This window comes from Zalophus californianus, chromosome 1 (assembly GCF_009762305.2).
Source record: "Zalophus californianus isolate mZalCal1 chromosome 1, mZalCal1.pri.v2, whole genome shotgun sequence".
In the NCBI taxonomy this organism is placed as follows: Eukaryota; Metazoa; Chordata; class Mammalia; order Carnivora; family Otariidae; genus Zalophus; species Zalophus californianus.
In genome coordinates this window covers 16788608-16802623 of record NC_045595.1, presented here as the reverse complement: position 1 = coordinate 16802623, position 14016 = coordinate 16788608, and the positions used below count along the sequence as shown (strand labels likewise).

Genomic DNA, 14016 nt, shown 5'->3' with positions numbered 1-14016 from the left:
CTAGCCGCCCTGTTTGATCCTGTGGGAACTTGCAGTCTACAGAGAATTCTCACCATTAACAGGAAATGCCCTTTCCACGCCCATTTCTTCCTGGGGATTTTGAAAGCTCTTCTTGCCTCTTGCCTGGCCAGCTCCAGGGAAACCTACGCCTGAGCCTGGCAGTTCATGGCTTTGCTAAAGAAGGACTGTTCAACCAGTGGTGCCGGATTCTGAATGTCTTAATTTTTCACTTCAGGGCACCTGGGTGGCTCTGTCGTTAAGCGTCTGCCTTCAGCTCAGGTCATGATCCCAGGGTCCTGGGATCGGGCTCCTTGCTCAGCAGGGAGTCTGCTTCTCCCTCTGCCCCTCCCCCCTGCTTGTGTTCCTGCTCTCTCTCTGACAAATAAAATAAAATCTTTAAAAAAAGAAGGGCTGGAGTTCAGTGTTTCTGTCTTCCTCCTCACTTGTCTAGGAAAATTCCCAGTTTCTCTGTTCCCTGATATTCCCTGCTCTGCTCAGAAGCCCGAGGGTGAGATCCTCTCTTGGCACAGGGATCAAATAGAGCACTACATGGGCCAGATTCAGAGCGGCGGTCTGTGTTTAGACCATTTATGTCCCTGTTTCCCTGCCCACCCATCACCCGCCCCCCCCCCAAGGCAGGAATTCCTCATGTCCACAGCTGCTCTGATGGCCACCTCCACACCAGGATCCAGACTGGCACCAGGCATGCTGGGGGATAAGAGAGCTATCCTCGGAGCTCTTTTCCTGGACATCACCAAGACGTGTTTCCAAATATTTGCAGGTACCATCATGTGTTACGGGCAGACAGGAGCCGGCAAGACATACACCATGACAGGGGCAACTGAGAATTACAAGCACCGGGGGATCCTTCCTCGTGCCCTACAGCAGGTAGAGAGTGGGCCCACAGGTGGGGTGCCTCACAGTTCCCCGCCCCTTACCACAGCTGCTGCTGACCCCAGGCCTGCTACCGGATACAGGATATACGTTGAGGGGGTGGGGGTACAGAGGCCTCAGGAAACTGGGAGTTTGGGTTGCAGAGTCTGACCCAAGCCCGTGCAGAGCCAGTTTCATTTGTGAGGACGTGCCAACTGGCTTCTTGCTGCTGTGCTGGTCGGTGATCCTGTAATTGAGGATTTGGAGGTCCTAATCATTATGTTCCTTCCTCGTTTTAATGAGGGGGGTATGGACTCTTAGAGAGCTTCCTTACTGGCCTGCTCTGGCTTCTTCCACCACCACAGCCCCAGAAAGAGCAAAGGGAAAAAGCAGGCACAACATGAGCGTTCAGGACTGAGTCAGCCCTGGAGGGTCTGGGAACTCTGACTGAAGATAGGACAGAGGGCCCTTCCTTCGGAGTTCTGTGAGGATCCTCTGTTGGGAGGTAGGAGGTAAAGGGCTTTTACCCCAAAAGCGTCTTGAGGTTTTATAGCCCTGTCCTGTAAGAAATGGAGAGGACCCTCTAGTGTATAAACCACCCATGCTCTAACTGGTGAAGCAATCTCCTTCATGCCCCGCTGTCAAAAGCTTTAGGAGCTCAGCATCTTCGACTTCAGTAGTGGAGTCCAGCACTGCCTGGTAGAAATAAAATGGAAGCCACACATGCAATTTTGAGTTTTCTAGTAACCACAGTTTGAAAAGTAAAACAGGCGAAGTTGATTTTAATGATATATTTTATGTCAGTATATGCAAAATATAATGTCCGCATATAGTCAGTAGGAAAATTCTTGAGATATTTTGCATTATTTTTGTCACACCAAGTCTTTGCAGTGTGTATTTTACACTTACGGGCCATTTCAAAATTTAGACACTAAATACTCATCAGGAAAACTTGATCTGTGTTGAGATTTCATAAAATTTACAGTTGGAAAAGTAGATTTATAAACCCAAGTTGTTCCAAACATACTGAAAAGTTTACCAGTAACTGAACTTAGGACTGCTTTGAAATTTAAATTCAAATTAATTACAATTTTAAAAAAATTTTCAAATTCCGCCCCTCATATTTGTGTCAGCCACATTTCAAGTGCTCAGCAGCCCCCTGTGGCTAGTGTCTACCATGTTGGACAGCACCCACCTAGACTGTTAGAGCAAGGTGGGGAAAGTGCTCAGCAGCCCCCTGTGGCTAGTGTCTACCATGTTGGACAGCACCCACCTAGACTGTTAGAGCAAGGTGGGGAAAGTGCTCAGCAGCCCCCTGTGGCTAGTGTCTACCATGTTGGACAGCACCCACCTAGACTGTTAGAGCAAGGTGGGGATCTCAGGGATCATCCAGCCCAACCCCCACCGCCCATTTGACAATTAAGAAAGTTAAGGTCAAGAGAGGGGAAAAGACCAGTCCAAAGTCACCTGCCCATAAGTACCAGGGAGGGTATTAGGAGCTGGGAAGGCTGAGTTTGGGCTTGGCTTCTCTCTGTAACTGAGTGATCATAGACAAATACTTTCACTGCATGGAGCTTTCCACAGGTGGGCATTGCCCCTGCCTTGCTTCAATCACAGAGGAGTTGTGAGAATGGAATTAAATAATGGCTGTGAAAGAGGCATCTATATGGTGAGACCCCATAAAATAAGGGATCTTCACTCCAGAGTCTTTTCCATTTATCATGTCATGGAGCTGTTCAATCTGTTAAGTCAGGCCTCAGAAAACTACATGATAATAATTATCACTCAGTGGACTAATAATTGTGATTGTTGATGATGATGACCATCATGCCAGCTAGACTGTAAATTCTTTTAGGACAAATATTTTAAAGATTTTATTTATTCATTTGAGACACAGAGAGAGAGAGAGAGAGAGAGCATGAGCAGGGGGAGAAGCAGAGGGAGAGGGAGAAGCAGGCTCCCCGCTGAGCCAGGAGCCCGATGCGGGGCTTGATCCCAGGACTCTGGGATCATGACCTGAGCTGAAGGCAGACGCTTAACCATATGAGCCACCCAGGCGCCCCAGGACAAATATTTTTTTACTGTACTTCTTGATATTCCCCGCTGAGGTCAGAACCCTCCTAACACTGGCTGGTCATTGGAGTTTTCTCTTCGTGACTACGTCCAATCCCTCATCCAGGTTTTTAGGATGATCGCAGAACGCCCCACACATGCCATCACTGTGCGTGTTTCCTACCTGGAAATCTACAACGAGAGTCTCTTTGATCTCCTGTCCACTCTGCCCTATGTCGGACCGTCAGTCACACCAATGACCATTGTGGAAAACCCTCAAGGGGTCTTCGTTAAGGGCTTGTCAGTCCACCTTACAAGTCAGGAGGAGGATGCCTTCAGCCTCCTTTTTGAGGTGAGATGACCAAGTCTAAGGGACCTTTCCTTCCTTCCTTCTCTCCTTCCACCCTTCCTCCCTCCTTCCTCCCTTTCTTCCCTTTTTTCTTTTCCTCCCTCCCTCCCTAGTTTTTTTACTTACTTTGATAATCAGAATGAATATTTATATATGCTCATTAGCAAGTTCAGATAGTAAAGAAAAAAATACAGGAACAAAAAAAGAATTCACTCATCTGTTTCCTACATACAGCAACAATAATGTATGTTTTGGCTAATTTCCGTCTTTTTTTCCCATGCAATTTTTTCTTAACATAGTTGAAATTGTCCTTTTTTTTCAGTCAACATGAAATCATGGGCATTTGCAGTATAGAAAAAAATAAGGATTAGCATCCTTAGTATATAAGAGCTCTTACAAAACTGTAAATTCCCCAGTGTATGCTATTCTTTTAAAAGTCATATAGGTTGGAGCTCTTTTTTTTTTTTTAAGATTTTATTTATTTATTTGTTTATTTATTTATTTATTTGAGAGATAGCGAGCATGAAGGGGAGGAGGGGCAGAGGGAGAGGGAGAAGCAGGGCTCTCCGCTGAGCAGGGAGCTGGATGTGGGGCTCGATCCCAGGACCCTGGGATCATGACCTGAGCTGAAAGCAGATGCTTAACCGACTGAGCCACCCAGGCGCCCCTAGGTTAGAACTCTTAAACATTGTTGCTGAAATGTGAAATGGTGCAGCCATTTTGGCAGTTTCCTAAAAAGTTAAACACTAATTTTATCATCAGATCTAGCAATTCTATTCCCAGGTATCTTCCCAAGAGAAACGAAAGCATGTGTTCACACAAAGACTTGTAGGCAAATGTTGTAGCAGCATTATTCATAATAGCCAAAGACTGGAAATAACCAAAATATCCATCACATGGTGAATGGATCAACAAAATGTGGTACATCCATATGATGGAGAACTATTCAGCAATAAAAAGAAATGGACTACTGTTATATGCTACAAGATGGATGAGTCTCAAAAAAATGCTCAGTAAAAGAAACACAAAAGATCCATACTGTATGATTCCACTCATTTGAAATGTCCCAATAGACACCATCTTTAGAGATAGAAAGCAGATTAGCGGTTGCCCAGAGGAAAGAGTGGGAAATGGTTGCACATGGGCCCAGGGAACTTTTTGGAGTTACACAACATTTCTAAAACAGGATTGTGGTGATGGTTGCATAACTCTGTAAATTTGCTAAAAAACAATCACTGCATCGTATGCTTAAAACAGAGAATTTTATGCTATTTAAATTATGTGTCCATAAAACTTTTTTTTAAAAGTCACCTAGGTGTCCTCAGGGGTGCTTTACACCTGGAGCCCTTGCATCTACAGGGAAGAGAGCGTCCCAGGAGGCAGCTGTAGGGCATTCTTGTCTTCTTGTTGCTCCTAACATTTCACCGTGACTAATGATGTTTGCTGGAGGATTTTGGTGGCTTCAGGTTAAAGAAGGTCCAAGTTTGGGAAGAGTTTTTTTTTTTTTTTATCATGAATAAGTATTTATTCATACCCTTAGTAATAACCACCCTCCTGACCTGTGATCATTTCATTGGTCTTTGTAGCTTTATCACCCATGTTTCCTCCAACAGCAAGTGTAGTTTAATTTTTTTGAAATTTTTTATATGAAAGGAATCACGCAGGATGAATTCTGTCTGATTACTTTTCCCTTTTATCTACTTTTTATGTGAAATGCATCTGCATTCTTGCTGTATATTTTTCATTGTCATTATCATTGTATTACATTGGGTGAATATACTACAAGCTAGTTATCCACTCTTCTACTAATGGACGTTTGGGTTTTCCTAATTCGGGGGATATTTCAGACAATGCCACTGGGACCATTCTTGTATATCTGTTGGTGCACGTAGCATGAATTTTTCTAGGACTGCCAATATGGGTCATTGAGTATGTGTGTCTTAAGTTTTCTTAGGCAGTGCCAACTCTTTTCCATAATGGTACACTCCCACAGCAGGTTATCAGAATCCTGAGTGTTCTGACCTTAAAATTTTGACCAATCTGGCTGGTGTGTGGTGTTTCCCACCGTGGTCTTCCCTTTTCATCTTTCATTACTAATGAAATTAAGGACCTTTTCATGTGTTTATTGACCATGTGGATTTCCCTTTTCCTGTCTTTTGGTTTTTTGTTTGTTTGTTTTTACAGATGTCCTTTCTTCTTTCTCTTACTGATCTGCATGAATTCTTTATATACTCGGAAAACTAATTCTTTTTCAATTATACGTATTGCAAATATCTTATGTTTCCTGTGGCTTCTTTTTTTCTTTCTCTTTTTTTGTGTTATTTAATGAAAAAAATTCCTGATTTTAGGTTAAGTGAATTGTGTGTGAATTTTTTGTTTGGCTTTTTGTGTAAAGAGCATATAAAAGGATTTTCTTTAAAAAATATCCAGGGGTAGAGGGGCACCTGGGTGGCTCAGTTGGCTAAGTGTCTGCCTTCAGCTCAGGTCATGATCCCAGGGTCCTGGGATCGAGTCCTGCATGGGGCCCCCTGCTCAGTGGGGAGCCTGCTTCTCCCTCTCCCTCTGCTCCTCCCCGGCACTTGTGCACTTCTCTCTTTACTCTCTCTCTCTCTTTCTCAAATAAATAAATAAAATCTTTTTTTTTAAAGATTTTATTTATTTATTTGCCAGAGAGGGAGGGAGGGAGAGAGAGAGAGCACAAGCATGGGGAGCAGAGGCTGAGAGAGAAGCAGGCTCTCTCCCGGGCAGGGAGCCTGATGCGGGACTCGATCTCAAGACCCTGGGATTATGACCTGAGCCGAAGGCAGACGATTAACGGACTGAGCCACCCAGGCGCCCCAAACAAATAAAATTAAAAAAAAAAAATCCAGGGGTAGAATTCACCAGTGAAGTCATCTGATCCTGGACTTTTATTTGTTGGGAGGTTTTTGATTACTGAATCAGTCTCCCTAATAGTAATTGGTCTGTTCATATTTTCTGTTTCATCATAACTCAGTCTTGGTGGTGCGACAGTCTTTGTCTTTTAACTGAAGCATTTCATTCCACTTGCACTTAATGTAAATTACGCCTATAGCTGGTTTACATCTGTCGTGTTACTGTGTGGTTTCTCTTTGTTCCATTTGTTCTACATTTATTTTTCTTAACCTGTTTTGCCCTCTTTTATTTATTTATTTAAAGATTTTATTTATTTGAGACAGAGAGAGAGAGCGAGCACGAGTGGAGGGGAAGGGGCAGAAGGAGAGGGAGAAGCAGGCCCCCCCCACTGAGCAGGGAGCCCCATGTGGGGCTCGATCCCAGGACCCCGGGATCATGACCAGACGCCTAACCGACTGAGCCACCCAGGCGCCCCTGCCCTCTTTTTAATTGAATATTTAATTTTTTATTGTCCTGTTGCCCTCTTTACTAATTTAGAGGTTATATGTTCACTCATATTTATATTCCCTCGCTCTCTCAGTTTATCCTAGAAATAACAACTTGCACATTTAGTTAATACACATACATGCACACCCAAATGAGCATATCTGCCTGGTAAAATCTGAATAATCTCTGTGGGTTATACCTGTGTCAGCTTCTTTTTTTTTAAAATTTTTTATTGTTACGTTAATCACCATACATTACATCATTAGTTTTTGATGTAGTGTTCCATGATTCATTGTCTGCACATAACACCCAGTGCTCCACGCAGAACGTGCCCTCTTTAATACCCATCACTGGGCTAACCCATCCCCCCACCCCCCTCCCCTCTAGAACCCTCAGTTTGTTTTTCAGAGTCCATCATCTCTCATGGTTCCGTGTCAGCTTCTTGACTTTGATACTGTGCTGTGGTTTTGCAAGCTCTTATCACGGGGAGAGGCTGAGTGAAGGGTACAGAGGACTTGCCTGTCCATTTCTTTGAAACTTCCTGTGGTGGATCAAAATAAAATGTCATTTTATCATAATGTTATGTCTTACTATAACATTACCATTTTATTCATGTTATAATTACTTTAAAATCACACCTTTCAAAATCTAAAGTTCATAAAAACCTCCCCCTCCTCCTGGATTCTGTAAGAACCTTAGGATCATCGCCTTGTCTTTTACGTTTTTGTTTTTTGACTCTGCAGGGGCATCATTATTAACATCTTATATAGTCTGCATTCTTTCACAGTTACCCTCATATTACCACTTTCATTGCTTTTCCTTTCTTTTCTCCATAACCTTCCCCTGGAGAATGTTTTCCTTCTTTCTGTTCTACATCCTTTACGGTGAGCATGCTGGTGACAAAGAGTTTCTTGTTTTTTGAAATGTCCTTATTTTATCCTCAATCTCGAAAGATATTTTTGCTGGGCGTAATATTCTATTTTGGCATTTTTTCCACTTCTACCATATTAAAGACATCATTGCAAAGTTATGGTTTCCATCATTAGTAGTGAGAAGTCAACTGTCAGTCTATTCAGCAGTCTTTTCAAAGTATGTTAGTCTGGGCTCTCTGAGAAGCAGATGCCAAGATGGGATTAAATGTGCATAGGTTTTATGAGAGGAGAGGTTCCCGTGTCAAGGAAGCAGGAAGGGAACTGGGTAAGGCTGGACAGCTGTCAGGCCACGATGCAAGTCCTACCTCAGGTGAAGGGAGGGAAGGTCAGGTGGAGTTTCCTAGACTGCCATGCCGCGTAAGGAAGGCTCGGGGGCAGTTAGCAAAGGACTCTTCACGGAGGGAAGCGCACTTCTCAGGTCATCAGAGGTTGTCTAGTGGAAGCCAGAAAGACAAGGGCAGAGGGCACTTCACAAAGGGGACTGAAGGATGAAGGTGACGTGACCCCTTACGCTCTTGGTGAATGTCACTGAATTTGTAGGACAGGCGACAGTGAGAAGCTGTTGGAGATATGGCCATGGGGGTCAGCCAGGGGGTCAGCCAGGTCTGCTCCGCAGCTCAGGGCTTCCCCTCCCCTCCCCTGGGGGCCCTGTCATCACTGCTTTGGGACTTGTTCAGAGCATTTCTCTGGGGCCTTTAAGGGGACTGTGGAGTCCCTCCCACAAGGATCTTTTCCTCCTAAGAACAGCCATTTCCACCACATCTTTAAGTGTATTCTGGTCATAGGTCCCAATCCTGTGAATTAGAAACAAGGGCCTGCTGTGCCTTTAAAAATACAAATTAATTCATTTCTCATAATTTTTAAAAGTAATTTTTCAAAATGTTTTCTATGTTCCCCCTCCTCTTCAGGGAGAGACCAATAGGATTATCGCCTCCCACACAATGAACAAAAACTCATCCCGGTCACACTGCATTTTCACCATCTACGTGGAGGTGAGTGCGAGCTCCTTAAATAGCCTGGGAGGGGCGGCCGAGTCTCGCGGGCCCCGGCTCTGTCAGAAGCTTCTCCCTGTGACGTCTCACCTCTGTTTGGATGTTTCATAGGCCCATTCACGGACTTTATCAGACGAAAAGTACATCACTTCCAAAATTAACTTGGTGGATCTAGCGGGCTCGGAAAGGCTGGGGAAGTCTGGGGTAAGTGGGTAGCGGGAGGTTCCTTCCCAACAAACCACAGCCCTGTTTCCGGCATAGCGGCTGTGCACATAGGCCGTCCCTCAGGGGGCATTTGTGAGCCCAGTCCTCAGCTAGGCACACTAGAGCACGTGGGCTTGACCACGTGTTGCTGGGGGGACGGAATTAGTAGAGGTGTTGCTAGGGGGACGGAATTAGTAGAGGTGAACCAGCAGCAACATAGTTGCAGTTCCCACCTAATGGCATTTTTGTAAACATTGAATGAGATGATGGCCCCTAAATTCTTAGCAAGGTGTTCGGCTGTCAGTAAGTGCTCAGTAAATGCTTTGTGCTAGTGTTAGCATTTCTGTGTATGAGGGTGAGTGTTCACATGAGTCTTTCATCTCAGATATTCATATGAACGTGAATAGCAGCAGAAGTATTCACAGGAGTATGCAGTGAGCATTTCTATGTGCCTTTTTTTTTAAAAAAGATTTTATTTATTTTAGAGGTAGAGAAAGAAGGAGAGAGAGAGCTTGTGCGCAGGGAGGGGAGGAGCAGAGGGAGAGGGACAAGCAGACTCCACGCTGAGCACAGAGCCCGACACCAGGCTCAATCCCACGACCCTGAGATCATGACCTGAGCCGAAATCAAGAGTCAGACACTTAACTGACTGAGCCACCCAGGTGCCCCTCCTATGTGCATTTGTATAAGCGTTTTTATGTGTATGATAGCCTCAGGATGATTTCCTCAAGTATCTACACAAATACTCCTGTGCATATTCATGCTGGTGTGACTGTTGAGTGAGTATTCATATGAATATTCACGTAAGTATTCATATTCACGTGAACGCTGCCATGAATGTTTGCATGAGCATTCCTGGGAGTATTAGTATTCGCCTGAGATGGGATACAATCCCAGGACACTGAGAGGAGAGCTGGCTCGGGGAAGGAGGCTCTGCCCTGGCCACCCACCTGCAGCATTCTCCGCGGGGCAGCCTCCCTATTTGGTGTGAAGTGGACTTGACCTTTGCTTTGTAGTCAGAGGGCCGTGTGCTGAAGGAAGCCACCTACATCAACAAGTCGCTATCATTCCTGGAGCAGGCCATCATTGCCCTCGGGGATCAGAAGCGGGACCACATCCCCTTCCGGCAGTGCAAGCTCACCCACGCCCTGAAGGACTCATTAGGTGAGGGTGCAGTTGGTATCCGGGGAGGAGGGACAGGCCCTGCCTAGCTGCTGCTGGCGATCATGGACTTGCTCCCTTCCGCTGGCCTGCACTTCCCTGCAGCCTTTTCTCAGTGACCCTAGACACAGACACAGCATGTGGGGTACCCTCTCATGTCACCCACGGTGTGCACTGCTGTTCCCTCAGAACCTTGGCTGGAGCTTTTGCCTCTGCTGGGAATACCTTCTCCTTTCCCCTCCCTAAACCTGGCAGAATCCTTCATGGCCTTGTGTCTCCAGGCTTTCGTGTTGGGCCTGATGGCACAGTCACGGGTGTGTGATTATTCATGGAGTGCCGCCGGTAGCAAAGCCCTGGCCCACAGCCCTCTCCCCTGCCCCTCCCTGCCCCATTGCCATCTCTCCTCTGCTGTCTCCCCTCCCTTTTAGGTACATCCAGTGGCCTCTCCCCTTCCGTTCCCTCCTCCAGCCTCATACATGCTTGGATGTGTCCCTTGTGACCCTGCCTGTGTCAGCTCGGGTGGCCCTAACAAAACACCACAGACCTCGGGGGCTTACACAATAGACATTTATCTCTTAAGGCTCTGAAGGCTGCAAGTCCCAGATCAAGGTTCAGCATGGATGGTTTCTGGTGAGGACTCTCTTTCTGGCTTGTAGACGCCTGCTTTCTTGCCGTGCCTTCACATGGTCAAGAGAAAGAAAGAAACGAGAGAGGGACCAGAAAGGGAGACAGAGTTCTGGTATCTCTCTCTCTTATAGGGGCACTAATCCCATTATGGGGGCTCCGCCCTCAGCACCTCATCTAAACCTGATTACCTCCCATAAACCCCATCTCCAGGTGCGATCACATTGGGGGATAGGACTTCAACATAGGAGTTTTGACAGGACACAAACACTCAATCCATAACAGACCCCCACCGGCCTTAAAGGACTCTCTTGGCAGAAAACCCACATGGTTCATGGCCCTTCTGTGTCCTGCTTTCTGCAGGGGGAAATTGCAATATGGTCCTCTTGACGAACATCTATGGAGAAGCTGCCCAGTTAGAAGAGACGGTACGTAAAGACAGCCCATGCGGCCTAGTTGGAATCCTTCTCACGGGTTCCAGGGCTGGGTAGGGCTGGCTCTGGGCTGGCTAAGCTGGCATACTTAGCCATAGACGTTGTCAAGAGGGAAGGGATCCAAGGGATGAATCAGCCAAAATTGCTGTGGGAGACCCAGGCAGGATCCACATACCAAGTACCAAGAGGCAGAGGCTGTATTGAGGAGGAGACAAGGCAAGAAACAGGCGCAGTGTGGGGGCCTGTGTGAGAGAGTTTCGCAGGGGGCAAGGACCATGCTGCCTGGGGTGCTGCTCCTGTGAATTGGGATCTAGGACAGTGGATTTCTTGTTCTTCATAATTATACACTTAAAAATCTTAGAAGTACCATGTGGTTATAAGGCCTGTGTGAGCTGACAGGTGATAAGCATGTGCTGTGTGTAGGGTGGTGGGGGGTAGAGGTGAGTTATCTGTGGCCCGAGGCCTCAGAGTTCCTTGCTATGGCCCTCAGGAACGTGAGAGGCCCAGATGAAGGAGCCCGTCAGAGGAAGCGGGACTTTTCCTGAAACTGGGGTGAGGAGGGTGGGCACTGAGCCGGCTGGGGTTAAAGGATGGGTGGTACAGAAAGCAGAGATGCTCCTGGCAGAGGGGACTGTGGGCCGGAAGGTGTGGGCCTTGCAAGGAATATCTGGCCACTGCAGGGGAGGGCCTGGGAAGGAGAGGGGGAGAAAAAATGGTAGAGGCCTCGTGGGCGCAGGTGGCCAGGCTGACGCCTTGGGTATTCTGCCAGTTGCTGGGGTGTCATGGGATTTGAGTAGGGGAGGGCTGTGGCCTGAGTTGTGATGCAGGGAGATTAACCAGGCTGCAGGACCCTGGTGACCTGGGAGGGGACAAGCTTATGAGAATCAGAGGCAGTCATATGAGCCCTAATGGCTGAGGCGGTGACATAGGTGAGCTCACACAGCTGGGCCCCTCGGTGGGGGCTCCCTTCTTCCTCTGAAGGGCCACTCACCATAAATAAGGCAGATTTGGAAAGCTCTCCATAGGCATTTTGTTTTGTCAAGTGTGGGTATTTATGGCAGGCTTCAGTCATCTGGAGAATCCACTTGGGCGAAACAGGTCCTTTCGAGGCACACTGCAGGGCCTCCCAGTTTCTTGCATTAGGAACCAGCCCTGCGCGTCCAGAGAGGGTGCCCTGGGACTCGGGAGGCCGGGAGGGAGCTCCTGCTGACGTGCAGGCAGCATCCCCGGAGGAAGTCTTCAGGATCCTCCCAGTCTCATAGCTTGACAAAGCACGGGTGAACCCCAAGAGGACCCATATGAAAATTGGGCCTCCTGACTGCCTTGTTGAGAAATGCCCTCCAGGACAGTGGAAGGCCCCTCTCTCTCCTTATCCCCACCCCTGAGATGGTCACTGCAGGAAGCAGCTCTCCTGGTACCTGCCATCCCCAGAGCTTTGTGACCCAGGGCGGCGCCCACAGAGCCCAGAGCTGCTGTTCGAGGGGCCTCAAGGGTTTGGGACAAAGGCCGATTGGGGTGTGGAAGCTAATGGTTCTCTTTTTCAAAGGCTTTAAAACGTTCACACAGTTCCTGTCAAGGATCATGTTGCTTTATTCAGTGGCACTGCTTGTGATATGTGTGGGAGTAGATGCAGCGAGGGAGTCCTGGCTGAACTTGCTGCTGTGCTCGGAGCAGGAGAGCCTGATTCTGGCCCACACAGAAGCCGCTCCAGCAGCGGTGACAGGGGACTCCTCCTGAGGGCTCGCTGTGGGCCAGTTCTGTAGAGAACACATTACATACCTCTTCACTAAGCCTCCCAGGCTCTGGGAGGCAGCTCTCCCCAACTTTACAGAGAAGTTCCAAAACCTGTCTGAGGTTGCGCGGTTGGTCAGCGGCAGAGTTCTTAACCACTAGACCAGACTGCTTGAAGGAAGAGCCCTTTCAGGCCTTCTTCTGGGTCACTCCTGGGTGACCACCCCCCCGCCCCCCTTGCCGCCCAAGCCCCTCTGTTTCAGGGCCCTGAGTCAGCCGGCATGGTGTGAGGTTGGGATCTCAGGGCCCGCCTTGTGCTATCACTGGCTGTTCCCCCCTGCCAGGGAGCAGCCCTCTGCCTCGCACGCAACAGCAATGCAGTGGGGCATGGTGTCGGGGCTCTTTCTCAAGGGCCTGCTTATGTGGCTGCCTCATGGCCTCCAGCCATAATTACCCCTGCCTGGCTGCCCCTGCGGAGGGACTTGGGTGGAACCCCGAAGAAGGAGACCCCCTGCGTCACTTTGGAATATGTCTGTGTGCAGAGATTCATCTTTCCTGGTGGACTCCTTTGATCTGCTTTGCAAATATCTCCACTCACAAGCAATTGGCCAGAGACATTGAGGTCTGTCTGATCTGTTTTTCAGCTTTCTTCCCTGCGGTTTGCCAGCCGGATGAAGCTGGTCACCACAGAGCCTGCCATCAACGAAAAGTATGATGCTGAGGTACTAAGGGGCTTGTGGGCAGGTGTGTCACTGTGGAGAAGGTGTGTGGGTGTGCTGCCTGGGTCACACAAGCCTGACTTCCCTTCCTGCCTCAACTAAAGATACCCATGCAATCTTGGGTCAGTCCTTTTACACGCTGGGACAGGCCAGAGTCTTCAGAGTCACTGGAGACACCCCAGGGGTGCTGACACAGGTGAAAGGCTCAGGTTACCACCCAGTTCATATGCGAGGCTTCAGGGCCTCTGACTACCCGGGGCTTCTATATGAGAGTTCCTTTGAGCTATTTCAGAGTTAAGTAAGTGTGGACCGACTGTTAGACTCATCTGGTTATGTCACTACAAAACCTCTTTCCTCCCAGCCTGTATGATCCCTCTAAGCAAGCACAGCTGACCAACCAGAAGGCATGCTCAGCATCACCATTAACCAGGGAAATGCAGGTTGAAAGCTTAGTGGAATTCCACCCTCACACTAGCCAAAACTAGAATTGTTTCAATCATGGAGAATGACGGTGAGGATGTGCAGAGACAGGAGCGCTTGTCTGTTTCTGGCCAGTGTCATCCATATAGCTGCTTTGGAGAGCAT

General features: G+C 47.8%; 1 protein-coding gene across 12 annotated transcripts in view; it reads left to right on the top strand.

Annotated features, from left to right (window-relative positions):
- Positions 1-14016, top strand: part of KIF9 (kinesin family member 9) — a 47628-nt gene that overhangs the window by 7956 nt on the left and 25656 nt on the right. For 9 of the 12 annotated variants that reach the window (XM_027583194.2, XM_027583190.2, XM_027583193.2 and 6 more), the window contains 7 exons: positions 782-888; positions 3053-3277; positions 8475-8558; positions 8670-8762; positions 9779-9926; positions 10911-10975; positions 13357-13434. In XM_027583194.2, coding sequence (XP_027438995.1) covers positions 782-888; positions 3053-3277; positions 8475-8558; positions 8670-8762; positions 9779-9926; positions 10911-10975; positions 13357-13434 — 800 coding nt within the window. Of the gene's footprint in view, positions 1-781; positions 889-3052; positions 3278-8474; positions 8559-8669; positions 8763-9778; positions 9927-10910; positions 10976-13356; positions 13435-14016 lie in introns of those variants that run through there. The other 3 variants (XM_027583197.2, XM_027583195.2, XR_004820000.1) reach the window with 3 other exon arrangements.